The 24108-nt window shown below is 49.4% G+C and overlaps 12 protein-coding genes across 12 annotated transcripts; 6 read left to right on the top strand and 6 right to left on the bottom strand.

Moving 5' to 3' along the window:
* Nucleotides 1-232: 232 nt before the first annotated feature.
* On the top strand, nt 233-1128 carry N7517_002714 (histidine phosphatase family protein; the record flags this gene model as incomplete). Its single annotated transcript, XM_056720444.1, has 4 exons — nt 233-281; nt 331-709; nt 792-1001; nt 1062-1128. 4 exons carry the CDS (start codon nt 233-235, stop codon nt 1126-1128), a joined length of 705 nt encoding a protein of 234 aa, XP_056584579.1.
* A 769-nt stretch (nt 1129-1897) lies between these two features.
* N7517_002713 (phosphatidate phosphatase App1 family protein) lies at nt 1898-3139 on the top strand (the record flags this gene model as incomplete). The annotated part of the gene is made up of 1 exon (XM_056720443.1): nt 1898-3139. One exon carries the CDS (start codon nt 1898-1900, stop codon nt 3137-3139), a length of 1242 nt encoding a protein of 413 aa, XP_056584578.1.
* Nucleotides 3140-3750: 611 nt separating this feature from the next.
* Nucleotides 3751-5868, top strand: N7517_002712 (uncharacterized protein; the record flags this gene model as incomplete). The annotated part of the gene is made up of 1 exon (XM_056720442.1): nt 3751-5868. One exon carries the CDS (start codon nt 3751-3753, stop codon nt 5866-5868), a length of 2118 nt encoding a protein of 705 aa, XP_056584577.1.
* A 382-nt stretch (nt 5869-6250) lies between these two features.
* On the bottom strand, nt 6251-7505 carry N7517_002711 (GOLPH3/VPS74 family protein; the record flags this gene model as incomplete). Its single annotated transcript, XM_056720441.1, has 4 exons — nt 6251-6301; nt 6351-6844; nt 6907-7153; nt 7233-7505. The coding sequence occupies 4 exons, from the start codon at nt 7503-7505 to the stop codon at nt 6251-6253; spliced, it is 1065 nt and encodes a 354-aa protein (XP_056584576.1).
* Nucleotides 7506-8404: 899 nt separating this feature from the next.
* acpA (acyl carrier protein) lies at nt 8405-9199 on the bottom strand (the record flags this gene model as incomplete). Its single annotated transcript, XM_056720440.1, has 6 exons — nt 8405-8412; nt 8468-8506; nt 8570-8618; nt 8690-8770; nt 8875-8892; nt 8981-9199. The coding sequence occupies 6 exons, from the start codon at nt 9197-9199 to the stop codon at nt 8405-8407; spliced, it is 414 nt and encodes a 137-aa protein (XP_056584575.1).
* Nucleotides 9200-9483: 284 nt separating this feature from the next.
* Nucleotides 9484-10311, top strand: N7517_002709 (NuoI/complex I 23 kDa subunit family protein; the record flags this gene model as incomplete). The annotated part of the gene is made up of 3 exons (XM_056720439.1): nt 9484-9749; nt 9845-10110; nt 10181-10311. 3 exons carry the CDS (start codon nt 9484-9486, stop codon nt 10309-10311), a joined length of 663 nt encoding a protein of 220 aa, XP_056584574.1.
* A 778-nt stretch (nt 10312-11089) lies between these two features.
* N7517_002708 (putative 60S ribosome biogenesis protein Rrp14) lies at nt 11090-14026 on the bottom strand (the record flags this gene model as incomplete). The annotated part of the gene is made up of 6 exons (XM_056720438.1): nt 11090-12574; nt 12694-12780; nt 12834-12938; nt 13211-13304; nt 13470-13692; nt 13801-14026. 6 exons carry the CDS (start codon nt 14024-14026, stop codon nt 11090-11092), a joined length of 2220 nt encoding a protein of 739 aa, XP_056584573.1.
* A 1762-nt stretch (nt 14027-15788) lies between these two features.
* Nucleotides 15789-16477, top strand: hel10 (putative high expression lethality protein Hel10; the record flags this gene model as incomplete). The annotated part of the gene is made up of 2 exons (XM_056720437.1): nt 15789-16111; nt 16165-16477. The coding sequence occupies 2 exons, from the start codon at nt 15789-15791 to the stop codon at nt 16475-16477; spliced, it is 636 nt and encodes a 211-aa protein (XP_056584572.1).
* Nucleotides 16478-16951: 474 nt separating this feature from the next.
* On the top strand, nt 16952-18129 carry N7517_002706 (mitochondrial 37S ribosomal protein uS2m; the record flags this gene model as incomplete). Its single annotated transcript, XM_056720436.1, has 3 exons — nt 16952-16982; nt 17042-17245; nt 17318-18129. The coding sequence occupies 3 exons, from the start codon at nt 16952-16954 to the stop codon at nt 18127-18129; spliced, it is 1047 nt and encodes a 348-aa protein (XP_056584571.1).
* An 800-nt stretch (nt 18130-18929) lies between these two features.
* On the bottom strand, nt 18930-20078 carry N7517_002705 (putative sarcosine oxidase; the record flags this gene model as incomplete). Its single annotated transcript, XM_056720435.1, has 1 exon — nt 18930-20078. The coding sequence occupies one exon, from the start codon at nt 20076-20078 to the stop codon at nt 18930-18932; it is 1149 nt and encodes a 382-aa protein (XP_056584570.1).
* A 316-nt stretch (nt 20079-20394) lies between these two features.
* N7517_002704 (GNAT family N-acetyltransferase) lies at nt 20395-21042 on the bottom strand (the record flags this gene model as incomplete). The annotated part of the gene is made up of 1 exon (XM_056720434.1): nt 20395-21042. The coding sequence occupies one exon, from the start codon at nt 21040-21042 to the stop codon at nt 20395-20397; it is 648 nt and encodes a 215-aa protein (XP_056584569.1).
* An 846-nt stretch (nt 21043-21888) lies between these two features.
* N7517_002703 (uncharacterized protein) lies at nt 21889-22177 on the bottom strand (the record flags this gene model as incomplete). Its single annotated transcript, XM_056720433.1, has 2 exons — nt 21889-22030; nt 22074-22177. The coding sequence occupies 2 exons, from the start codon at nt 22175-22177 to the stop codon at nt 21889-21891; spliced, it is 246 nt and encodes an 81-aa protein (XP_056584568.1).
* Between the last annotated feature and the right edge of the window lie 1931 nt (nt 22178-24108).

Genomic DNA, 24108 nt, shown 5'->3' with positions numbered 1-24108 from the left:
TCGTCATAGATATCATAGATACTAAGTATCTCACGCAGCAATCCTCTTCTACACGACCCTTTTAACTTAAAAATAGGTCTAATAAAAGGCCAATATTCTATCCAAGTTGAGTTCGCACACGTGGCGGGTGTAGTTCACCTTCACCGGGGCGGAAACGCTTTCCACTTTTCCCACAATCCCGCAACCCACTTTCAACCACCACCCTTGGAATACCCTTGAAAAATAGTCCAAAATGCCCGATAAAGACTCCAGCACACCCCGTGTCTTCCTCTACCGACACGGTATGTTTCAGAGCGTCAATTATTCTCTTTCCGTCTAACTAGATTCTAGGGCAGACGGAATGGTCCAAAAACGGACGGTACACCGGTATCACTGAACTTGAACTTACCCAAGATGGTGTGGACCAGGTCAATGCATCTGGCAAGATGATTGTCGGATCTGGCAAGCTGATTGACCCGGCCAAACTTGCACATGTCTATATCAGTCCTCGCCGGCGGGCTATGCAGACCTTTGAGATTGCTTTCTCTGATGCCGATAAGCAAGCGCTTAACGATGCCAAGAAGGTCTCTGAGACTGACAGACTGGCCGAATGGGACTACGGTTTGTATGAAGGTCTGTTGACTAAGGAAATCCGGGCCTTGAGAAAGGACCATGGTCTGGATACCGAGAGCGAGTGGGATATCTGGAGAGACGGTTGCGAAAATGGAGAGTAAGTCTTTTCTTATAAGGAACCTTTCTTGAATTTATGTCCAGTCACCTACGATCAAGTACATCTGACCAGGTCAATATAGGTCTGCACAACAGGTGACGGACCGTCTTGATAATCTCATTCAAGAAATTCGCACTTTGCACAAGGACAACATGCACGGAGAGAATCCTTCTGATATCCTGCTGGTTGCACACGGACATTTGCTTCGTGCCTTTACCAAGCGCTGGCTGGGATATCCTATGGAGTTCCCTCTTTCTCTGATGCTCGACCCTGGTGCCGTTGGCGTCCTCAGGTAATTCTCTTTTATCCCACTTTACTGGGGCCTGAAAGTTGACCTTTTTCCTATTTGCAGTTACCAGCATCATAGCATTGATGAGCCTGCTATGTTGGTTGGATACGGATACCCGTTGCAGGATTGATCTGAGATGTCTGGATAGTGTACATTTCAATAAAGTTCACATGACCACTAAATATAGTCATGGTATATGGTGACTAACTTATCATCGAGGGATCTATTTATGCATCTTCTTATTGTTTATGCCCTAGATAGAAACCATGTACGTAGTACCTACCTAGGTAGGTAGTGAATCAGATAAGCATGAGATCATGGAGAATGCTGCAGAGAGAATTTGATTTTCCCACGCGGCTGGAAAAGACAACGTCATATAATTCAAGAGCCTCCAAAATCTTCTCTCAACCCACATGGAGGCTGTGCTTCAGATCACCCGGGAAAAATAAATACCAGTTCATCCAGTTCATCCAGTTCATCCAGTTCATCCAGTTCAAGTTCGTCAGAAGCTCAGCCCTACTGCCAAGCCATCCCCCGCAACGGGGTGCTCCGTTCGCCTGACCAGACCAACTGATATGGCCCTGCCCCTGTCAGCCACCTAAATGCTGTGTCTTCACTCCAAATATGACATCAATACGAGAGAGCCTTCAAGGGCAGACAAGATCAGGTGGGAATAGAGGCTCTTGGCTAATGGGCACCGGATGGCACTAACACTAGATCGTCAACTAACGCGAGCTGCTCCGTATATGATCGTCGTCTCCCCTAATGAGTTTCATTTATTTCTTTGCGTCTTTGCTGACATGTGCTTTTCGGGGATTTTCCTCGGTACTGCTTCTATTACTATTTTATCATAGAAACGCTTCAACTTTCATATTGGAAGTCAAGTCGGCGCCGATACCATGCCGCACCACAAACAAGACGAGTTGTCGGTCGCTGATGCCAGAAAGGAGGTTCATGAGGCATCAACTTCCGCATCTCCACCACCAGCACAAGAAAAACGTGGCTTAGCCTTGATAAATTTCTTCTCATCCTTCCTCGGCCCTAAGAACCCGCTCGCGCATCCAGCAGACCCACGCAAACACACGGTGTGGTTGCTAAACAATACAGCGTACCAGCCCGTAAATGAGGAGACAGACGAGATTCAGCTGTGCTGGCACGCCGAGGTAGTCGCCTGCATTTTTGAAACAGAAGGCCGGAAAGACGTGGGCAACCTCGTCGCTGCGATCGCAGACTACATCGGGCTGGATGGCGAGCTGGGCGGCGACGACGAAGCACGCCAGCGCATTACAGAGCGCGTTCAGCCCTTCCTCAACCAGGTCTCGCCAGCGCGCACGGTTACACTGCAGGTACCCATATCTCGGCCGGCGCAGTCGCACGGACTCGGTCCATCCGATCGCAACGGCATCGTCAGCCAGACGGTCGATATGGGCCGAGTGGGGATCTACGATGGAGAGGTTTTGCGGCCGCGACTGCAGCATTTCGGTGACGAGGCTGTGTCGATGAGCACGACTTTTGCTGCGCCCGAGGGCTGGTTGGTCGTCTCGGATATTGACGATACTATCAAACACACTAAGACGCTTGATCCGACGGGAGTTATTCGTACGACGTTCGCGGATATCCCTGCGCCAATATCTGGTATGCCGGAGCTTTACAGATATATCCATGCTGAGTTTTGTCCTGCGTGGTTTTATCTCTCCGCGTCACCTTATAATCTTTATCCTTTCCTGCACGACTTCCTAGATGAACACTACTGCCCGGGTACGCTGGTGCTGCGCGATTACTCGTGGATGGATATCACGGGGCTTATCAAGTCGTTCACCGAGAAGACGCAGGAATACAAGGTTGATCGGATGGAGAAGATTCGGCGGTGGTTCCCGCGTCGGAGGGTGCTTTGTATTGGGGACTCGACGCAGAAGGATCCGGAGGCTTATGCGGAGATGTATAGTCGGTATCCCGACTGGATTCATGCTATCATTATTCGCAAGGTTACGGATGTGGCACATATGGAAGAGAAGAATGAACCAGAGAGGTTCGAGAAGGCGTTTGAGTATGTGCCGTCGCATATTTGGACGGTCTTTGAGGATCCGGAGGAGTTGTATGATTTTGTTGATGGACTGGGTATGGAGGACCAGGCTTTATAGATGTAATAATCTGTACATATGTAGTTGGATTGACCATCTCGTTAATAATATTTTGAACTCAAACATCTTGTTCCTTCCTCGATCTTTGATGCGAAAGTGGATATATAAAGTTGATAAATAAAAAAAGTCATCGCCTGGATTGACCGGCGATCAGAACGGTACGTCGGGTCCAGGCGATACGGAAGGCAGGCAAACATCAAAGGATAGCAGGCTGGGGGGTAAGAAATACACTGCAAGCTACCAACTCGCTAGACTAAGATGTCCACCGTACCTTGAAGGGCCAGGGCAAGTGACGATCTATAAGACTCGTGACGATAAGGTCTTGATTTTGTTATTCCATCACACTATCCGCCTTCCATGAACTACAGACTCTATATACTATATTATCATGTCAGACCAAGTCTAATAGGAGGACAAGATCAAATTGCTACTCATTGCAAGGGAATTGATCGGGATGATCAAGTGGCGATGTTGACCTAAGCTCTACTACATACGTCAAGATTAGGAAATGGCCTCCGATCTATAGTGAGATGGCAAAAGAGAAGACCCTACTTCTAAGGCGACAGATTTCTTACAACTCATTGGAGAGACTTAAAGTTCTAATTAAGAAGATGCATCAAGATCCCAACAACACCATGCAGTCAGACATACCACCCACGCAACCCATCGTGGAACGCGGGTCCCCAAAGCATCCATCGGCGCCCTCAATACGCACACCAGAAGCCATGAGGCAGCCCTCTGAACCCTCTAAACGCACATCAGAAGCAACAAGAGGCACTCCAGAAGCCACAAAACGCACCTCGGGAGCCAAGAAGCCCACTTCACATGCCCCAAAGCCTACCTCATCAACGCTGAACGACTCACCCTTCACGCCACTGTCTATGCGAGCACTCTACTACGCCCCAGATGTATTAGAAAAGGATGCACCCGACGGAATCCCAGAAGGAGAAATCAGCGATGCTACCTCAGCCGACACAAACACAAGTGTTATCCGCCAGAAAGGAACAAACCTTGTCTTCGACTCTGGCTTCCCAACTCCGCAGCCCTCTCCTCAGCAATACCTGCTGAAGATCATGACAACCGCCTTCTGTCACGACGAGATCCGTCTCGCTGAACTCCTCAACCCTCCAAAGGCCGCGCCACAGATCCCACTCCACAGTCTCTGCGGAACAGTCATCAGCACGCCGCGCGAAGACGACGAACAGGAAGAAGGCCCAAAGTTCAAGATCGGCGATGTAGTCTTCGGTGTGATTAGTTATACGCGTGACGGCGGAGCCGCAGACTATGCAGTTGCGACTGAGCGCGAGTTAGCGCTGAAACCAGACAATATCACTGTTGCTGGGGCTGCAGCTCTGGCGTTACCGGCGTTGACGGCTTGGCAGGCGCTTTTTCGGTATGCGGGGCTTGACCCGGACGTGCCTGGTGGCATGAACGAGGGCGATGATGCGTTTGGGAATGAGATGGGGCGATGGCTTTGGCAGCGCCAACGCCGTGATACTGTAATCGGCAGCAAGGATTATGGCTACGGACACCGGAAAAGCACGGTCGTTGGTGCTGGAGGCGGTGCTGGAGGTGGGAACGGCGGCTTGCTAACTGATACTACCAGTGGTGCGGGCAACGGAGCTGGGAACGGCCGTTGGATTTGGCAGTGGAATCGCGGCGGCAACACTCTCAATGACAATACCAGTGGCACCGTCGGTGCCAGTGGTGCTGACATTGACAACATCCCTCCCGCTGCCAGAGCAGCTAATACCCCTACCAATGCTAAGAATGTGCGTCGCGAGAGCCTAATCAGTCTCGTCAGCGGTAACCCCAGTGGCAAGAAAACCGTTCCTCGCGCTGCCAGCACAGTTGACCCTAATCCCAAAAGCACTGTCCGCCGCAACAGTTTGATCACCCTGATCAAAGGCACCACCGACGCTCCATCCACTCGTGGAGCCAGCACAGTCGATCCCACTGCTGGTGCTGATACTAATAGCAATTCCCGCCGCGCCAGCCTGGTCAATTTGGTCCGTGGCAGCCCTGGTACTGGACGTCGCAGCAGTCTTATAGGAAGCATAATTGGCAGCACGGATTCTAACGGCAACGGGACGCAAAAATTGCCCAAGATCCGAGTGCTCGTCACCAACGCTCGCGACAACGACATCGGCCGCGTCGCGGTGCAGATCCTGCGAGCAGATTCGCTCTTCCCCACCCCCGTCCGGCCGTGGATCTGTGTAACCTGCACGCAAGTCGAAGCCGATATCATCGAGAAGGACTGGGAAGTGGACGAGATAGTTATCATCCCGCACCTCCCATCGCCAGACGAATGTAATATCGAGAAGGTGTTCCGCGCGCGCCGCTGGCAGCCGGTTGATATCGTGCTCGACTGTGCCGGCGGCGAAGTATTCCGGGCTGCTCATGCCGCTGGTGTGGTTAAGGACTACGGTGCTGTGTTGACAGTTGTAGATGGGCAGGTTGCGCAGCAGTCTCCACTTGTTCCTGAGAACGATGTGCTGGGTGAGAAGAAGCGTGGGATTAAGAGCCGGTTTGTGCCTGTTAATCCTGACGGGTTGGCTATGGAGCGGATTGCGGAGTTGGTGGAGGAGAATCTGGTCTGCGGGAGGGAGATTACTGTCGTTGATCTTGCGCGTGCGGCGGATCTTTTGTCTGCTGGAGCTGCTGGGACGGCGGGGAGTCGTCGTGGTGGAATGGTGGTTGTTAGGGTTAATAGTATTGCTAGTACTTAGATTGTCATGTTTATGCATTTTAATAGATATCAAAAATGCCGAGGAAAGCAACCTAGTGTATCAATTTGAAAATATTGCGCCACGATCACTTACTTAGTAGGCCACCATTTGCGCAATGCAACAAGTTCAAGAAAAGAAGAGAATAAAACAAAGGGTGAAGTAAATCAAAGTTGATGAGATATCCCATACAAGAATAAGTTTTGACCCGACGATTGCATATGAAAAAGAAAGAAAGCGACGCTCTGCCCCCCAGATCACTACATGAACAGAAGAAACCCGATATTTTGTGGTCGAGGTGCAAGGCAAGAGGGTGAGAGAAGGTGAGAGAAGGCGAGAAAGAAGAAGTCGTGAACAAAAGACAATGTATTACGCGGTACCTCCGTTAAAGTAAAGAATCAAGTCTGGTAAAAACGCTCAAGCATGCGGCGACAATCTGTTCGTTGATTAGCATAGGAAGTGGTTAACGTAGGGGTGTAGCTTACCTCCATCTGAAGCTCTTTGTCCTTGTTTCGATTGATCTCCTCATTGACCACTTGAGCCAAATTAGCTCCAATCGCCTGCGAACCTCCAGCTTTCCGGGCAAACGGCCATTGCGAATACTCGGCCAGCAATTCATCCACCTGCGCGAAAGCTCTCTCGCGAGCCTCATGGCTCATGGTGACCAAAGCGTTCTCGAGGACATTGGCAGCGTATGCGGCACAGACCATGGTGATTGAACGAAGGTATCGGTATTCGGCGTCTTCGGGGAGCCACGGGCTAGGAGGTATAATCACAGTGCGGTTGCTGCAGATGTTGCGTACCCGTCGGTGGAGGTCTTCTTTCGCGCCACCGTCGGCCACGGGATGCGTCGCCATATCGAAGAGAAGGAAGTTGCGCTTTTCGGTTCGTAGAATACCCTTGTCCACAAGACCCTTCGCCAGTCGTTCCCGTACCTGCTTCAATTGATATCCGATCTTCATCAAATTCCAGGTTTCACCTACAAACCGTCCCGTCAGTAAGCACGTCGCGACCCAAATTTCTCCTTCGGGCTGATCTCACCACTCAGCAAATCAATCCATGAGTTGACACTCATCTTCTCGCTTGACTTCATCATCTTCAGTGTCTCGTCCAGCAAGACCTCCCCAGTCAGTGTATCGTCGACGACCTCGATGATGCGGTCGGCCAGGGGGAAACGTCGCCGCGACGAATCCTTCTGCATGCTTATACGGCCGCGGAGCGCGAGCTCAATTACGATACACCCTCGCAGGGCATAGGAGATGTTCTCGTTCCAGAAAGACAGATAGCCCTGTTGCGGCGCGGGGAGGTCAGCGATCGGAACCACGAATCGGCCAATCGGACATAAGATAATATCCATTAAGACTCACCTGTTTATCCTTCAGGCCCAACAGCAAGATATCCTCCATCAGAGTCAATTTGGGCTGCTTGCCCCGTTCCTCGTTTTCGCTGATGTCGCGGGGGTCAAACGCGATCTTGTGGCCATTCTCTGCATTGGTAAACGACGTCTCCGGCCCACGGTTATCCATTGCAGAACCATTTCGGGAGACTGGCGATGACACTCGGCTGTCATCTTGTTCGTCTGCCCCAGCGACTCGACCGGCGCCTCTGCGGCGAGTCAAGCCCCCGGCTGCTGAGGCCATGAGATCGGGTTGGGTGGGGGATCAAAAAGGGATCGAGAGAGATATGGCCGGGTATGACCAAAGGCTTCCGATCTATATGCCGGTGGTTTGAATGATCTGGATGGTGCGATGTTGAGAGAGACCGTGAAGACCGAGAGTCTGTGGTTGAAGTGGGACTTTCGGTGTCAGGGGAAACCAGGGACCGAGTGGGCTAGCCAAAAAGATAAAGTGTCGGTTATATTCAATTTAACCCGCCTAAATACCAGAGGAATAGGCGACTGCAATGGAGTTGTGAAAAGGGTGAAGGTCAAAGCAAGTTCGTTCGGTGAGGTGGCTCTTTGAGTATTTGCGGGTGCGTAAACGCCCATTAAAGGACATCGGGATGGTAATCTCACAGTTATGATTCTATTTTATGGCTCTAATCTTTTTTTAAATTAGCAATCTAGATTACTTGGCGTATATCTACGATCTTTTACTTCCATTCGATATGCTTATGTACGTTGTTTTTTGTCTATGTTGACTTTTAAAAGATATAGCAAAGCTAGCTCTACCTACATCTACGTACGATCATATGATATACAGAGGTAACTATGTATCTAAATACATACATGTGTATGTATCTATTGAAAGTCGCCCGATGGATCATTAAGCTGGGAACATATCAAAAATAACATATACCAAAAATGTCCAGACGCATTCGGTGATTATCACCACGTGGTAGCAATACTGCTTCAAAATTGCATGAATTGCACTCAAATGATATACACGATATAGGAAAGAAAAGCCACTGGCATGTATTCAGCATACAAAATAGCATGTCGGTTGAGCGTCACTGTGTCCAGCAAACCCCACAGATGCCAACATCCTGATTCTTTTTCTATCCGATTCTCCAACCGATCCCAAGTTTTCAAATTAAATATTTAGTGGGCTGTAAAGAAGTCAGCAAATGTCAAGGAAGAAGAGGTGGTATGGGATTCACGTACCATCGGGCTGGGCCATGATGTACTCGACGGCCTTCTCAACTATGCGTAATATTCATGTCAGCTCTGGTTGACGAGATATAAGGGCATCAAGTCCTAACGTACCACTGTGGATCTGATCGGCCTCCTTGTCGGGGATCTCAATGCTGAACTCCTGTTATAACAGTTAGATATCCATCATACAATATACAATTGATGCTTTTCCGAGGGAAACAGGGCGCGTACCTCCTCAATGGCCATCACAACCTCGACGGTGTCCAGGCTGTCCAGACCAAGGTCGTTCGAGAAGTGGGAAGCGCCGTTAATCTGTAGGTCAAACGGGTTTAGTTGATGAATGTTTTCGGTCGCCTCTCCTATAGGGTATAGCGATATGAAGGTCACGACGGTCCATCCGACAGATAATCACTGACCTTGCTGGCATCGGAGACCTAAACATGACACAAATTCAGTTAGTATTTGGCTTTTCGTCTATAACCGATAGATCGCGAGATTCCCCGGGAAAACAACATGACGCACCTTGTCGAAGTTCTTGAGCAGGTTGACTATGCGGCCCTCGGCCTCGGTCTTGCTCAGGCCGGCAGGGGCGGAGTAGAGGCGGACACCCTGAACGAAGCAGGGAGTGAATTGAGGGACCTGGGCAGCAATGGGGGAGCTGCGGATGTGGAAGGGAGCCGGGGTCTTGATGACACGGGGGGCGGAAGCCTTCAAGGAACGAGCAATGGCGGAGCGGAACATGATGAAATAGATTGATCGGACTAGCGCAAAGGCTGAAAAGATCTAAAGTATTAAAAAGAAATGGTGGAGAGTAAAAGGGTAGAGATTGGGGGAAGACGGTTGCCGCAGAAGAGGAAAGATGTGAGGTCGCGCCCAGCAAAATCCTGCGGGCCAATCAACGCCGACAGAAAGGAATGACCTAAGCCCGAAACCTGCAAACCACCACAACCTAAGACTTGCTCCCCTACCATCTCCAATTGAACCTCGACTCCCCATCCCTCCAACTCACTCTCCTCTCCAAAACCATGGCCGCCACCCGCTCGGTCGCGAGGCTAATCGCCTACCGTCGGCCGACCCCCTTCGGTTTGCTGGGCTCGACCGCAAACTTCTCTTCCTCGACGTACCGCGCAGCAAGCCCAGCGGGACCCCCTCAGGCCGGGTTCCGCCTGCCCCCGCCCAAGCGCTGGGATCAGGACTCCGAGTCCGCCTTGGACAAGGCCAGCAAATACTTCCTCATGGCTGAGATCTTCCGCGGCATGTACGTGGTGCTCGAGCAGTTTTTCAGACCACCGTAAGTCCTTGTCCCACACCTTGCCGGCGATGCGGATCGCAGTCCAAAATCAATGGCGTCGAATTATATCATCTAATTGTGTTGCCATCTTCTAGTTACACCATCTTCTATCCCTTCGAGAAGGGACCTATCTCCCCCCGTTTCCGTGGCGAACACGCTCTCCGCCGCTACCCCACTGGTGAGGAGCGCTGCATTGCTTGCAAGCTCTGTGAGGCCATCTGCCCGGCCCAGGCTATTACCATTGAGGCCGAAGAGCGTGAGGACGGAAGCCGCCGGACGACCCGTTACGATATTGATATGACCAAGTGCATTTACTGTGGATACTGCCAGGAAAGCTGCCCTGTGGATGCCATCGTTGAGAGTGAGTCCAACACCCTCCGGTCACATCTCAATTGCCATTCAGACCAGATTACTAATACTTTGTCTTTCAGCTTCTAACGCCGAGTATGCCACTGAGACCCGCGAGGAGCTTCTGTACAACAAGGAGAAGCTTCTCTCCAACGGTGACAAGTGGGAGCCTGAGATTGCTGCTGCTGCTCGCGCAGATGCTCCCTACCGATAATCTATTTTCCTCCAATCTGATTGGTATCTTCAGGCAAATCCACATCTATCCCAGATGTGTGGACACGAAGATGCTGGTCGCAATACCCATCCATTCAAGAGGCACTACTAGTGCCTTGAAAAACAAGAAAGATTTTAAGCCCCATCACATCACTGTACATAACTTGCCCTCGACTGTGTTATCATCTTGTACTAGTCAATTCCTAAAGGAGATGTCTTTCCCTGGAACACTGGCTCCCTTGTCTCTTTTTATTTCCTATGTTGTGGAATCTAGCAGCTCTTTTCTTCTGGTTGAGATTCAATCCAAAACACATAAATTCAATCAATCCGGTCTTATATCTGCGCGGAACACTTTTCCGCTAACCGCATACATATAGTACATATTGAGATCTAGAGGTTTACATAGGCATAAAGACACAAGAAACACATATACAGCTCGATAAGAAAATGATATTGTATTCACAGATAAATCAAATCGCTACCGATGCTGTCATGCATAGACATAAATTGACAGACCAAGCTGCCAAAGACACAAACGTAAACACCAGGCACCTTGATCTCCGGACGGATATTTCCCAGTTCAAAGTCTCAAAACACTTTTTTTAGTTGGTTCAGGGGCTTCCGTGTGCAATCTTGTTTCAGAGATGTAAACATCCAAGAGACAAAGACACGTTTCAAGGGTATGCAGAGAAAAGAAAAAGAAGAATCTAAAAGAAGACGGGTTGATGTAAAAGCAAGCGAGAAACGAAATGAAATTAAGCCGCTGGATAGAAGCTTGTTTATTTCTTCTTGCCACCACCCTTGAAGCTGCCCTCGAATCCAGGACGAGCAGCCTTCTTCTTTCCACCGCTGCTGGACTTCTTCTTGCCACCCTTGGTGCCCTTCTCGTCCCGACGCTTGCGAAGGTTCTCATCGCGCTTGGTCTGGCGCTCGCCCTTGAATTTGGCGACGGCGTCCATGCGGTCTCCCCACTCGCGCTCGGACTTCTTCTTCGCTGTCTCCTTGCGCTTGAGGGCCTTCTTCAGCAGAGAGGTATCGTCGCGGACACGCTCGCCGTGAGCACGCTTCTTGGCATTCAACCACATGTCCTTTTCTTCAATATCGGCACGCTTAGTAGGGTCCATCTCTTCGAGGCGGGCTTTCTTGGCCTCGGCGACCTTGAGCTGGGAACCCGGGTCACGGGCACCGCCGGTCTTCGGCTTATCGCGCACGCTGGTACCGGTGGCATCAGTCTGCTGGCCGTCTGCGAACATCACACGGCCGAAGGAGAAGTTGTTGCTAGCGGAGCTGACGGACTCGGCAGGGGAGCGGGGGGATGCCAAGAGAGATCCAGAGCCACCGGGCGAGAAGCGGCGGGCCATAGCCTCATCGGTCTTCTTTTCTTCCTCAACCTTGGCCTTTTGACGCAATTCTTGCTTGTGTGCTTTTCTTTGCTCGGCCTTTTGTCGGCGGGCTTCGATCAACTCTTGACGGTTGCGTGCAGGCTTGCCATTGAGTCCATCTGCATGGCGCTTAGCCCGAAGCTCATCTAGACGCTTCTGTAGACGCTGCTTCAGCTCTTCGGGTGTGTGCTTGAGAGGCTTGGGCTCTGAGGGTTTGGCTTCGGTGGAGGCGGAGGGAGGAACGATGGAGGAAGTGGAGGAGGTGCCGGATTGGGGATTTGAGGCATCGAAGGTAGGAGAGTCGGTGGTAGATGGGGCAGAAGAAGGGGTTTCCTGTTCAATGTTGAACTCAACGGAGAAGCCTTCCTCAACAACACCGTCATCCTCTTGGTCGTCATCCTCTTCATCCTCGGACACTTCAGTGTCCTTGGTTGCCTTGCCGTTAGGCTTGGGTGCAGATTTTTCAGAATCCTCAGTTGGGGTAGTCGATGGCTTTTTGCCCTGCTGAGATTTTTCCTTCCGGGCAGCATCCTTAGCCTTCTTTTTCTCCATCTGGGCGGCCTTCTTCTGGGCCTTCTTTTCTTCCTTTTGCTTTTTCCGTGCCTCAGCCTCTGCTGCCTTGGCAGCGTCTGGCTTATCAGTCTTCTCGACCTGCTTTTGCTTCTTGATGTTGGTGGTTCCGCGTTGCAGTCCTTCCTTAGGGGTCTCTGTGCCCAACTCTCCGTCGGACGAGTCGGACTCGAGGGTGCCGTCCTCCCGCTTTCGCTTGCGTGCGTTTTCATCCATCACGTCTTTGGCGGTCTTAGCGGCTTCGGGGTTCAGCTTCGCCCGCTTCGCCTCGCGTGCTTGTTCTTTGGTTTGCTTTTTGCGTTGCCATTGATCCTAAAAATTGAGGATGATGGTCAGACAGAGATCTTCGGAATGAACGATAAAAGCAAGAACACAAGATTGACCCCAATCCCAACGCAGCCAACTTATCAGATGCAACAAGGGCTACCTACACTTGTATCTTCTTCGCCATAATAGTATTTAGCGGGGATCAAAGACAGCAGACCGTCAAATGCCTGCGCATGGCTGCGCAGCCGTTCCTTGGGGGCAGTCAGCTCGCAATCCTTGCGGGGCATTCTCCGAGTGCACAAACCTCGATATCATCCATGATCTTTTCCCGTAAACAGAAATTGTAATCTGGAGGGTAAAGCTCGACAATCAAGCGCAACGAAAAATTTGGGGGGAGGAAATCTTGGCGCTACAATTGTCTCCGCTTCGGCTGGTTCACCGCCTTCACAAAACAATTTTGCTAGGTTGGTCTGTGCGTTGGATAGAGAGGTTACCTGGAGGTCGGTTGATTGTTCCCTCGACCTTATGCTTTCTATTCATTCCTTTTGATTGTGCTCTATTCTACGTTTCTCCTTTATTGATTCCTTGATTATATTCATTGCTTTAATTCCATTCATGAAGATATGCTCAATGACAAACAAAGTGGACATGCTTTTCATCTCTATATCAAAACTGATCCACGAGGCCAGTCCTAGCATCTAGTCCCGGGCATTCCTCGCTTTTGATACTCGTCACATTCCCATATGGCCAAGGATCTGTCCAAATAAGGTCGAATCTGAAACAGTCAGCGCCAGAAGAAAACATAAGGCAAACAAACGACCTTCTATCGAAGACAGTCGCGAGTCGAAGATTCCATGGGACAACTGTCTCCCAGGCATATTTCTCCAAGTGCGAAACTCATCCTAACAAGCCAAAGACACATGAAAATACAATCACCTACCGCTCATCCGGATATTCAATAGGCTCAAGAGCACCAAGCTCCTCCTCAATCCCACCCATTTTCGAATGCCGCCATGCAATCAAAATGTTGCCCGGTCCATCGTAGGACCTGATCGCCTTTGCCACGCATCTCACTTGGTTCCGCTTGCAATGTGTGTCAACTGTGAGACCGAGATCGTTGGCAAGGGGTAGAACGGTTTCAAATGAACGTCCATGCGCGCCATCTACATACAGAAAGCATATTGTCAGCCATTTCTATGAAACCCAACACCCCCCCCCCTCGTTCCCGTACTGTGGTATTGGCTTGCTGTCGCGTCTTGTTGCAAACCTACCCTTTTTCACACGAGGTGCCATAATATGCCCGATGCCGTACACTGAGCCTTGACCGAAAACATGCCTCAGACACTGTGCCCGTTTGACCCCGTCTGAGCTTAGACCATGCTCGTTTGGATCCTGGGGCTTCTCGCCGTGTCGAATTATATAGACCGTTGGGTGTGGTTTAGCAGATGCAATGCCGAGACAAAAACACAGAGCTGAGAGAGCCGACTGCATTAACATTTTTAGCACATGGACTAACTATAGCCCACTTATACAAGTAAGCTCGTAATAGCTAATGTCTGGACAACGAAGCAGTGAAGAATCCAGAAGAATGATCCCTAGGAACGATTATAAAAGTGCGAAAAAAGCAAAACCTCCATGAAAACTGGCCCATGCCGATCGGGTGCCCTTGACTCGAGTTATAAGTGCAGGACAACCATGATCCAACTCCTGTTATGGAGTCTCACACCGAAGAGAAAAATAGGGCTGATACATTAAAAAAAGCAAAAAGTGGATCAGCAGGTTACAAGTAACATTCCAATGATCATCCGGCAGCAGGGGCGCCAGGGCTGAAAGGGGCATAAACTGCTGGAGCTCAGATGGGCAGTTGACAAACTAGTCTCTATGTGCAGGTGGGCGTTCGTTCGATGTGCTATAACTCGGCGGTTTGATTGGTCTAGCATGTTCTGCATGTCCACTGCACTCCGTCGATCAGCTCGGGTAGGGGATGACCTAGGAGATCTGAAGTGATGTTAATAGAGATCAAAATGTCCACTGGTTTAAATTAAAAGCATATGTCAAATATACTATGTAGTTTAAAAACGTATAAATCAAGGTCTAATGACGAGCAAGACCGTGTGTTCGGAGTATATCGCGGACGTGATTCGGACTCTTGCACTTGGCAGTCAGCGCCTACGCTGTACAACGTAGGATATACATGAGAACCCTGGGGATGGATCAAGCTACTGTCATCCGATCAAGTCCCATGTTATGTATAGCCCAATGTTTAAACTAGTCATGCGTCGATCATAATCGATCATCCAACACACCAGAAATGAGACCACCCGAGTGGTTCACGGGTTCAACAGGTGGTCTGTGGTCAAGTTCTTCATGAGAAAAGGTGATTTGATGACGATCTCTTTTGCCAGTATTCATTGCAGACAATATGTATATATCATATTCTGTAATTCTTGATCGCACGTTCTTTGACATATATATATTAGTGACATCCCCGAAGTCAAATTATATATAAATGATTTACATAGGTTGTTACCTCCCGATTCACCATCATGTGAAGGTCACTTGAACATGTCATCATTATGATTTCAATGCAATTTGACTGTTTTGGGGATATGGATTAGGTATCTTTAGGCAAATGGTATGTGGGCCAATGTTGGATCGATATTATTAGGTGATACTACGGAGTACTCCGTACAGCTATATATTATTAGATTTATTCTGATGTCAATAGTCACTTCGGGCCACAGTTCGGAGTAGCAAACTCCCAAGTGTCGGAAATAAGGGCTTAGTGTAGGCAGCCACGTAAATTGCCCCAATACAGGAATGCCGAGACTGTAGCGGGGAAAGGATATTCTGGAAGATCTGTGGAAGCCGAGGGATCCGTGTAATCTATTTTGGATCATGTAATGTATAAACTGGAGGCTGAGTCTGATATAGCCACAGTTAAATACAGTAAATTAGGTATGTTGCAGTGTGGCGGTGTTAATCGGGCTGAGTGGGGGATTCGATTTCACGTTCGAACTAGTAATAACACGGTAAAAACAAAGATGTACAAGGCTGAAAGGCTGACGCTTTCTCTAAGGCTGCGCCCCTCGTTCCGTAAGTTTTCGCTTGCCATGTGGGGTTCTTTCCGTCAGCCCTGTGGTTACTCCGTACACTTGGAGTTACCTCTTATAAAAGGTTGCCCCCTCACTTCACATCTCTTCTTCACTTACTCTCTCTTCCATCTTCCATCTTCTACCAAGCCAATTCATATTACATCATGTCCGGCTACGATCAATACAACCAGGGCCACGGCCAGCAAGGTTACGGCCAGCAAGGTTACGGCCAACAGCAAGGCTACGGTGGTCAACAAGGCTACGGTGGTCAGCAGGGTTACGACCAACAGCAACAGTACGGCCAGCAGCAGGGTTATGGTGGCCAGCAGGGCTATGGCCAGCAGCAGGGTGGTTCTTCCGATTACTACGCCGGTCAGCAACACCAGCAGCAGGGCTACGGCCAGCAGCAGGGTGGTTCATCCGACTACTACGCCGGCCAGCAACACCAGCAGCAAGGCTACGGCCAGCACGACCAGAACCGCCAGGGGTATGTAGTTTCTTCACCTTTCACTTCGTTAATCATGTACTGACAGACCATAGTGGCTACGAACAGCAGCAGGGTGCCCCCGGTGAGGCCCAGGAGGGCGAGCGTGGTCTTGCCGGTGCCCTCGCCGGCGGTGCTGCCGGTGGCTTCGCTGGTCACAAGGTCAACCACGGTTTCCTCGGAACAATCGGTGGTGCCATCATTGGTAGCATCGCTGAAGACGCCGTCAAGAAGCACCGCAACAGCAACAGCCAGTCTCCTCCTCAGTACGGTGGCCCCCCTCCCAACGGTCAATATGGCGGCCCTCCTTCCAACAACGGCAGCAGCCCCTCCATGATGGATCAGCTCGGTGGCTTCTTCAAGAAATAGAGGGTTTCTGAACTTTCCTCTTACGTTTTCTGCCTGATGACACGGTTTTCATGAATTTCTTTCTTTGCTCTTTTTATCGCAACGGGTCGGCCTGCATTTTTTTCTCTTCCGCCAGATCGGTTTTATTTTTCATGGGGTTTTTTCTTCGCCCTCGAGAGGCTTGTACCATGACAGAGCTGCGTTGATATCGGAATTCACCTTTATGTGATCTGACCATAATTTTCAGAATCGCAACGTGATTACCTTGCTGAAATTTTCCTTGTAGAAAGCAGTAAACTAAACCGTAAACCGTAAATCATAATGATAATAGTCACTGCTGTGAAGTAGTGTAGCAGGCGGAGAGGCCAAAAACATCACCCCAAGTGGAATAGCGTAAGGCCTCAGGCAGCAACTGCCAAGCCCGACAAAAGTTCGAGCGGACAAGTCCCTAGTAACCTCCTTGCCAGACAACATCTGCAATTTAGCATTCCCAAAATGATTATACGGAAGCTTTGTATGCGCCAGAGTGAGTGTGGTCCAATTGCTGCTATCATCTCCAATGCCCCTGCTAACAAGATCCCACAGGCCGCCAGCTCCTTGCTCTGAGCCGACGAGCCCCGGTTTCGAGTCGCTTCCAGTCGACATTGCCCGAAACTCCAGTCGAGACATTGCAGACATCTATCAGAGATGAGATCTCCCGTCCAGATAACCCTCTCCTTGAGATGGTGCAGGCGCAATATGAGGCCAGCACACCCGCACAACAAGAATTCACATCAGACGAGCCGCAAAGTGAGCCGCGAATCCCCTCTCGGAGATTCCTGCAAGGAACCAACTAACTTTATCTTTCTTTTCTTCCCCCAGGAAGCAATTTCAAAAAGCTCGGCACAACCGTGAAATCCTCCTACAACCCCGAAGATGTCATCCGCAATCCCCCCAAGCCATCCCAGATCTCCCTGGAAATGCTGCTCGCAGCAGGAACCCACCTGGGTCACTCGACCTCGCGCTGGAATCCACAGAATTCGCGATACATCTTCGGTATCCGCGAGGGTGTCCACATCATCTCCCTGGACATAACAGCCGCGCACCTCCGCCGCGCCGCAAAAGTAGTTGAGGAAGTTGCCGCACGCGGCGGACTAATTCTCTTCGCCGGTACGCGGAAGGGCCAGAAGCGGGCCGTTGTTAAGGCTGCGTCACTGGCAAAGGGCTACCACATCTTCGAGCGGTGGATTCCGGGCTCTCTGACGAACGGCGAGCAGATTCTCGGACACTGTGAAACAAAGGTTGTCAACGCGCTGGACGAGGAATTGCCCAACTTCAAGGCCGATCTTGCTGATCGCCCGTCGCTCAAGCCCGATTTGGTTATTTGTCTTAACCCCCTTGAGAATGTTGTCTTGCTGCATGAGTGTGGCCTTAACAATGTTCCTACTATCGGTGTTATTGATACCGATGCGGATCCTACGCGTGTTACCTACCCGATTCCCTCGAACGATGATAGTCTGCGCGCTACTTGCCTTATTGCGGGAATTCTTGGTCGCGCTGGTGAGGCGGGTCAGATGCGTCGGTTGAAGATGGCACAGGAGGGTCGGACTTCTTACACTCCTATCACAGCTCAGGAGCTGCGTCTTGATCCGTTCACGGGCATGGCTCCTGGTGGTGAGGGGCAGAAGAAGTAGGGGGATGCGTTTCGTGTCTTCTGTCTTCTGAGTGCATTTTGCTTTTCCTTTTAGTATCCGGTCGATTGCATTGAAACGACGGGACTCTGTACTGTATAGATGATTCCAGGTCTTGGTGTTGAGATATGTATTAACAACTTTGAGTCAATTTTGGTTCTTTTTTTACTTGATTCCAGCTTGTGAGGGGACGATACACCAGTAACAGTTTCTCTAGGGCAAAAGCCTCGAGTGATCTTCGGTACATGTAGTTGGGCCAAAGATGGCCCTTGATAACCACCAAGCTAAATTATGTTCCGTTAGCAAACTGTATGAAAGGCATCACTTTGCCGGCCCTATAACCCGATCAAAATTGTTCTACTTCAGAATAGAAAACTAGTAGATATCATAAAGGCAGGGTATGATATTCTACTATTTCTGAGTTTACTTAAGAAGAGACCGGTATAGTTAGTTGGAAAATTCCGATCAATCTACAACCCTAAGACATTTACCCTGCCACCTTTACCCTGCGACCCTGCGACCCTGCGACCCTGCGACCCTATACGATGCTGACTTTTTCCACCACATCCCGAGGCCACTTATCATTAATAGTAGCCACTATAGCAGTGGCAAACCCCTGCTTCGGGCACTTCATCTAATTTACGATCTGATTTGGTAGGGGAGGATTAGTTTCATCTCTCTTTCTAGATTTCCTCTATTTTGTTAAAACTCCGATTGTACTATGTGCTATTCTTGATGGAAACACTGATCTCCTAGAGGTTGGTCTCAGGCTTGGGTTTAAAACATCATAAGTCATAAATATCTTAAAGTCTGCTAGTAGAAGTAGCATTCTTTGGAATGCCAAACTTCGAAAGATCCTCGGTACTCTTCCCATCAATTGCCAATTCCGCAAGAGCACGACCAAAGGCCGGTGCGAATTTGAACGCATGGGCAGCCCCCAGACCAACAATAATATCTTGGTGCTTTTCTAATGGGCTGATGATGAACTGTCGATCCGGAGTGATAGAGTATTGGCAAGTGATAGTGCGAAGCGGTTGACGGCCCTCGTCGGGCACGAAATTGCCCATAAACGAACAAAGCTGCTCAAGCAACTGCGGCGAGTGTACATAAGTACGTTGCTCAGGTGTCATGAAATTGTTTGAAGTATCGCGGGCAACCTTGATAGTCGGCTCGCCAAAAGATGGGAACCCATAGAAACAGGGATCGCCGCCCCAAATCCATACGGGAAAGCGGCTGGGTTCCCAGGCTTGTTCATCCGTCGGCTTGAAGTATGTTACTTGCTCCTGCATCACCGTCAAGGGAATGTGTTCGCCAAGGGGAGCAAGTAGCTTGTTGGTCCATGCGTCGGTGGCAAGGATGACTTTGGCTGCGTGGAATTGTCCCATGGATGTTTCGATCACGACACCCGTGCCTGATTTCTTCGGCGTCACGCGGTCCACTCGTGTGTGCTCCTTCAAAATTGCACCCTTTGTTCTTGCTAGACTTTGCATAGCTAGGACTGTCTTGGCCGCATGAGCAATGCCGGTGTCGGCCGTATATACCGTCTCGACAGTATCCGGGATATTGAACTGAGGCCAACGCTTGTTGACTTCCTTGGAATGCAGAACCTCATATGGCACATTTTTGGCGGCGAGGCTTGTCGTGAAGTCAACTCGTGGAGGGTTTGCACCCTTAGGGAAGAACATAACACCACCGGTTATCGTTAGCAACTTTTGGTCTGTAGCCTTTTCCAGGTCGGCCCAGTCCCGGTAGGCGGATTTGGCTAGGGAGACGTATTGAGGTGCTGCGTTTGCTGTTCTGACAATCCGCGATGTATCGTGGGAGGCTCCGTTCACATGGCCCAGCTCGAATTGCTCGAATGCGACCACTTTCTTGCCTCTTAAAGCGGCTTGGTACGCAGCCGCGCTTCCAAGCACTCCAAGTCCGACAACCGCAACGTCGAAATGTTCCATTGTGTATAGTTGTGTTCCGAGTGACGTTCCTGCTAGATCAACTCATGGGGATGATTTCCATTTATACTCTCGGTGATCTATAACCGGGTATGACGGGGACGGGCCGCTCACGTGCCATTGCCCCTCCCCAAAGATATTAGAGAGCCAGCTTGCATGGAGGTGGGCCCGGGGTTGACGGATTGAATATTAGAATGTTGGAAGGGGATAGGTGGGTCGAGGCAGCATTTTCTCCGTTTATTTACACATAAATACCGTGATCAGACCTCTGAATTGTGATATCAACGCTTTCTTATCTATTTCGTACATGTTATGAGATCTATCGCTTTGAAAGGAAACGGAAAGCAACGAGCTTCACAGTCTCGGTACCATCCACCTCGGTAAACTCGCGGAATCGCTCAAACCCGCATTTCACCAGTACCTTCTGACTTCCACTATTGCTTGCTTCTGTGATAGCGATAAGGTGTCCATCCACTACACCTTCTCCAATGACCATTTCTTTATCAACACTGACCTCCCGCTCTGATCGAGGTAATTCTGACCAAAACCGGAGCCAGGCCGTCAAGAACTCCGTCGCGAAGCCTTTTCCCCAAGCGTCCGTCCGAAGCATATATCCAGCTTCAGGCCACCCATGTCTTCCAGGATAAAGATGGCAGCCACCAATACCGATAAACTCGCCCGTTTCCTTCAGGCAGATGGCGAAATTGGCGGTGATAAGATCGTTTGGTGGTAGGAACGGATCCAGTTTGGATTTGGTCTTCTCAATGCTTTCGTCGATGCACCTAGCACTCGTCCATTTCATGACTTCTTCTTGTGTGCGCAGGATGTGTAACGCTTCTAAGTCGGTTGGTTGGAGGGCGCGGAGGAGTAAGCGATCCGTTGTTATTGCTGGTCGCTCGCTATTTGCGGGAAGCGGGACTGTGGGCAAGAATGCCTTCACAGTTACAAATTCCTCCTTTGTGGCCATGGTGATACTTGCTTTCGCTGATATCCTAGGAAGTGCCTGTGGTGCGGGTGACTCACTGAAAACCCTGGAATCCAATCTGACATTCAAAGTCCACCAGTGTGACAAATTCACCTCGGCCCCCGGGTCCGAAGACCCACTTGGTCTAACGATCTATGAACTGGGACTCCATATCACATATCGTAGATTATAATACTTGCTAAGTCTTATCACAGTTTATATCTTCAAATTCAAATTGTAGGCTGTTGCATATTATGGGGCTATTATGTATATGTCTCGCAAGACCTTTAGTTTGTCGAAATGGATCAGAAAGGCCCTAGATCCAAGATCTGGAATCGAAATAGTATAATGCGTTAAGATTACACCTAGAATATGAGGACCTGTGGGATTGACGCCGAAAATGACCGCTTTTGAGGTCAGAAACGGCTGCCTTTCCACCCGTAACTTTGGGACGTCCAGCCGCCCCTTGACCGCCCACTGCACTCTAACACAGTGGCACTATTCTGCACTCGCCCAGCAATGTAAGTCATCCTCCGGTCCTGATGTTGAGCAAAGCGATTACGAGCTCGGTGATTTATGGCCTTGGTGATAATTCTTTTTACTTGTCTATTCGGGTGCAATTCAGAACGTATCAATAGATTGATTGTAGATCCAGGGTCCAGTAGACGAAGCTTCATATCTGATGTTCTTTGATAGCCAACTTTTCCAAGATTAAAAGGTTAAAATTTTCCTTTTTTTCAATCTCACACAACTTGACCTCTTTGTCATTTTTCCCCATCATATTCTCATTTTCTCTAGTTAAAATTGACTCAACATTAAAGTTCATGTTACGAGGCTTCCATCCATTCTCTAATGCTTGTCTGATGGCCAGTCGCGATACGTCAGCGAAGGCATCTTTCCAACTTGCAATAAAGTCTTCTGCTTCTTCTTGGGAGCTAAAAGCCTCATAGCAGGCTTTTGTTCCTTTGATCGCTTTTTCTGCACTCCTATTCTAATTAGATATCAACTTTACTTACGAAAGGAATGAAACTTACTTCCAGTCGGTGAAAATGCCAGTAGCCCTGCCACCAGCTACAGCCCAATGTTTGCTTATACTCACTGGCATAGTATCTCGCTTGGCGGAAATTTTGATGGGCATATCGAAGTCTTTGATTCCTCTTTGAAACATTCCATTGCAAGCGGCCTCGAGTGTTTTCAACTTTTCATGATCAGCGCCTTCGCATCCTGTCACTCTTGGATGTGCTTGGCTCCTAGACAGATAAGATATCAGCGAAAAAAGCGCCACTTTCCAGATTTGATCACATTTACCAAGAACAATATATAGCAGGTTTGTCAACACGACCTTTATAAACCGCATAGTAAGATGCTTGTGGGGCCATGGCTGAATTAAGTTATTGTGAAGAACTGATATGCGAGGGTTTCGATTTCAAGTCAGCCAAGAAAATAAAATGGGATTAAGAGTTAGTATTTATACCTCAAAAGCAGCGTGGGAGAGGGGAGGGCCAGTCCCTGGGTAGCCGGCATAGGGTCCTAACTGCCAACTCATAAATGAGCTGGTGTGCCAGAGCGTTAGTGCTTAGTCGAAGCCAGAGGGGAAGAGAGCACCCGAACGGCGTCCAATCAAGAAGTTACAGCATTGAATAGTCCATAAATTACGGTGGCGTAGTTCTAGCACTGCCCTCTAGCCTCGAGTAGTTGGCTGTCCTTACTGCACACTGGACTCGCGTCGGATTCATAATGCTGAATGTATCCGTAGATGGGGACAGCGTATTCAGAACAGTAATCAATATTCAATAAAATTGTAGTCGACTCTAGATAGAAGACGTAGTGCGAGGAAGCAAAAGAAAGGCACCATGTGGGTTCCGCAGATCATATCTCCAAACATCCTGTATGCTTCATGTATATCACTGAAACAGGCTGGAATGATTCCTGTAGGAGACTTGGGGCTGCCTGGGTATTAGAAAATGGGCGTTGCTGTTTGGCCAATAATTTCAATAAACACGCCAGTTCTTTCACTGCGTTCACCAAGAAGCCGTTGAGAAGGCCCTGGACTTATAGGCTATGGCCTTAGGAAAAATGACTGCGGTTTTGGGGCCAGTATCTAGACAAGCCAGTGGTCCAGTGACGCACGTCCAATGCCGAGGAGCTATAGTGGGAGAGCTATGGTTCCATAGACAAGGGCCCAGAGCAGCCGATCTGGGTCCAAGTACTTCGGGCTGTGTATTTGAGTCCAAGCTGGACGTACGTCCACAGCTCTAGGTCTAGCTGGGCTCCAGGTCCATTGACTGACGGCCGCGACAGCCCATTTACTGTAGTGGCTCAAAACTTTCTGACTACGCTCTTCAAGAGATTGAAATCCTGTGAGTTTAGTCTCCTATAATTTATATATACTATAGCTAGTCTGTTTTAATTGCTATCTGTTTGTCAACAATCTTTTCATTCGTCGACGAGCTATGTAACGTGAAACAGTTGGCATCTCTGTTTCCGGAGTTCAGAGTAACACTAGTTCAAAAAATAAGACCCAGTCACGTTAATAGCTGCCAATCACCATCCAACACGAACGCGGGAATCTGACCAATACACGGTTCTCATACTACCGATAACATTGACACGAATCACCCTTCGCCACGTCGCGCAGTACCGGAGTACTTTTCGTTCTATGATGAACGGCACAGGGAGATAGACGTCCTAAAACAATTGAATCGCGACCTTTAAACAAGATTAATATGGGCTCTGTCATCTCTACAGTACGGTAGCAGTCCTGGGAGGGTCCATGTCAGTTTCCCCAAGTGACGGACTTCCTTGGGACTTGGCAACGAACGGGAATCGCAGTGGATAACAGAGGCCAAAGCTATAGAGAAACAAGTAGCTTACTAGGATATGTTCTCTATGGCGTCATTACAGCCTTCTTTTAGATGCAAAAGAGATTCAGACAATCAGGCACTTACCGCCATTGGCCGAATAAAACGTAGTTACCCCCCTTCGATGAGCCCCGCATACATCACGTGTATCTCCTAATGCCCTAATACACCCCAGTGTTTGCTGCGTGAAATCGTTTAATCCTCTGTC

The sequence above is a fragment of the Penicillium concentricum genome, assembly GCF_028827145.1.
Source record: "Penicillium concentricum strain IBT 3081 chromosome Unknown utg000001l_segment0_segment0, whole genome shotgun sequence".
NCBI classification, from domain to species: Eukaryota; Fungi; Ascomycota; class Eurotiomycetes; order Eurotiales; family Aspergillaceae; genus Penicillium; species Penicillium concentricum.
Note: the sequence above shows the minus strand (reverse complement) of the source record. Positions and strands in the feature narration are given on the sequence as shown.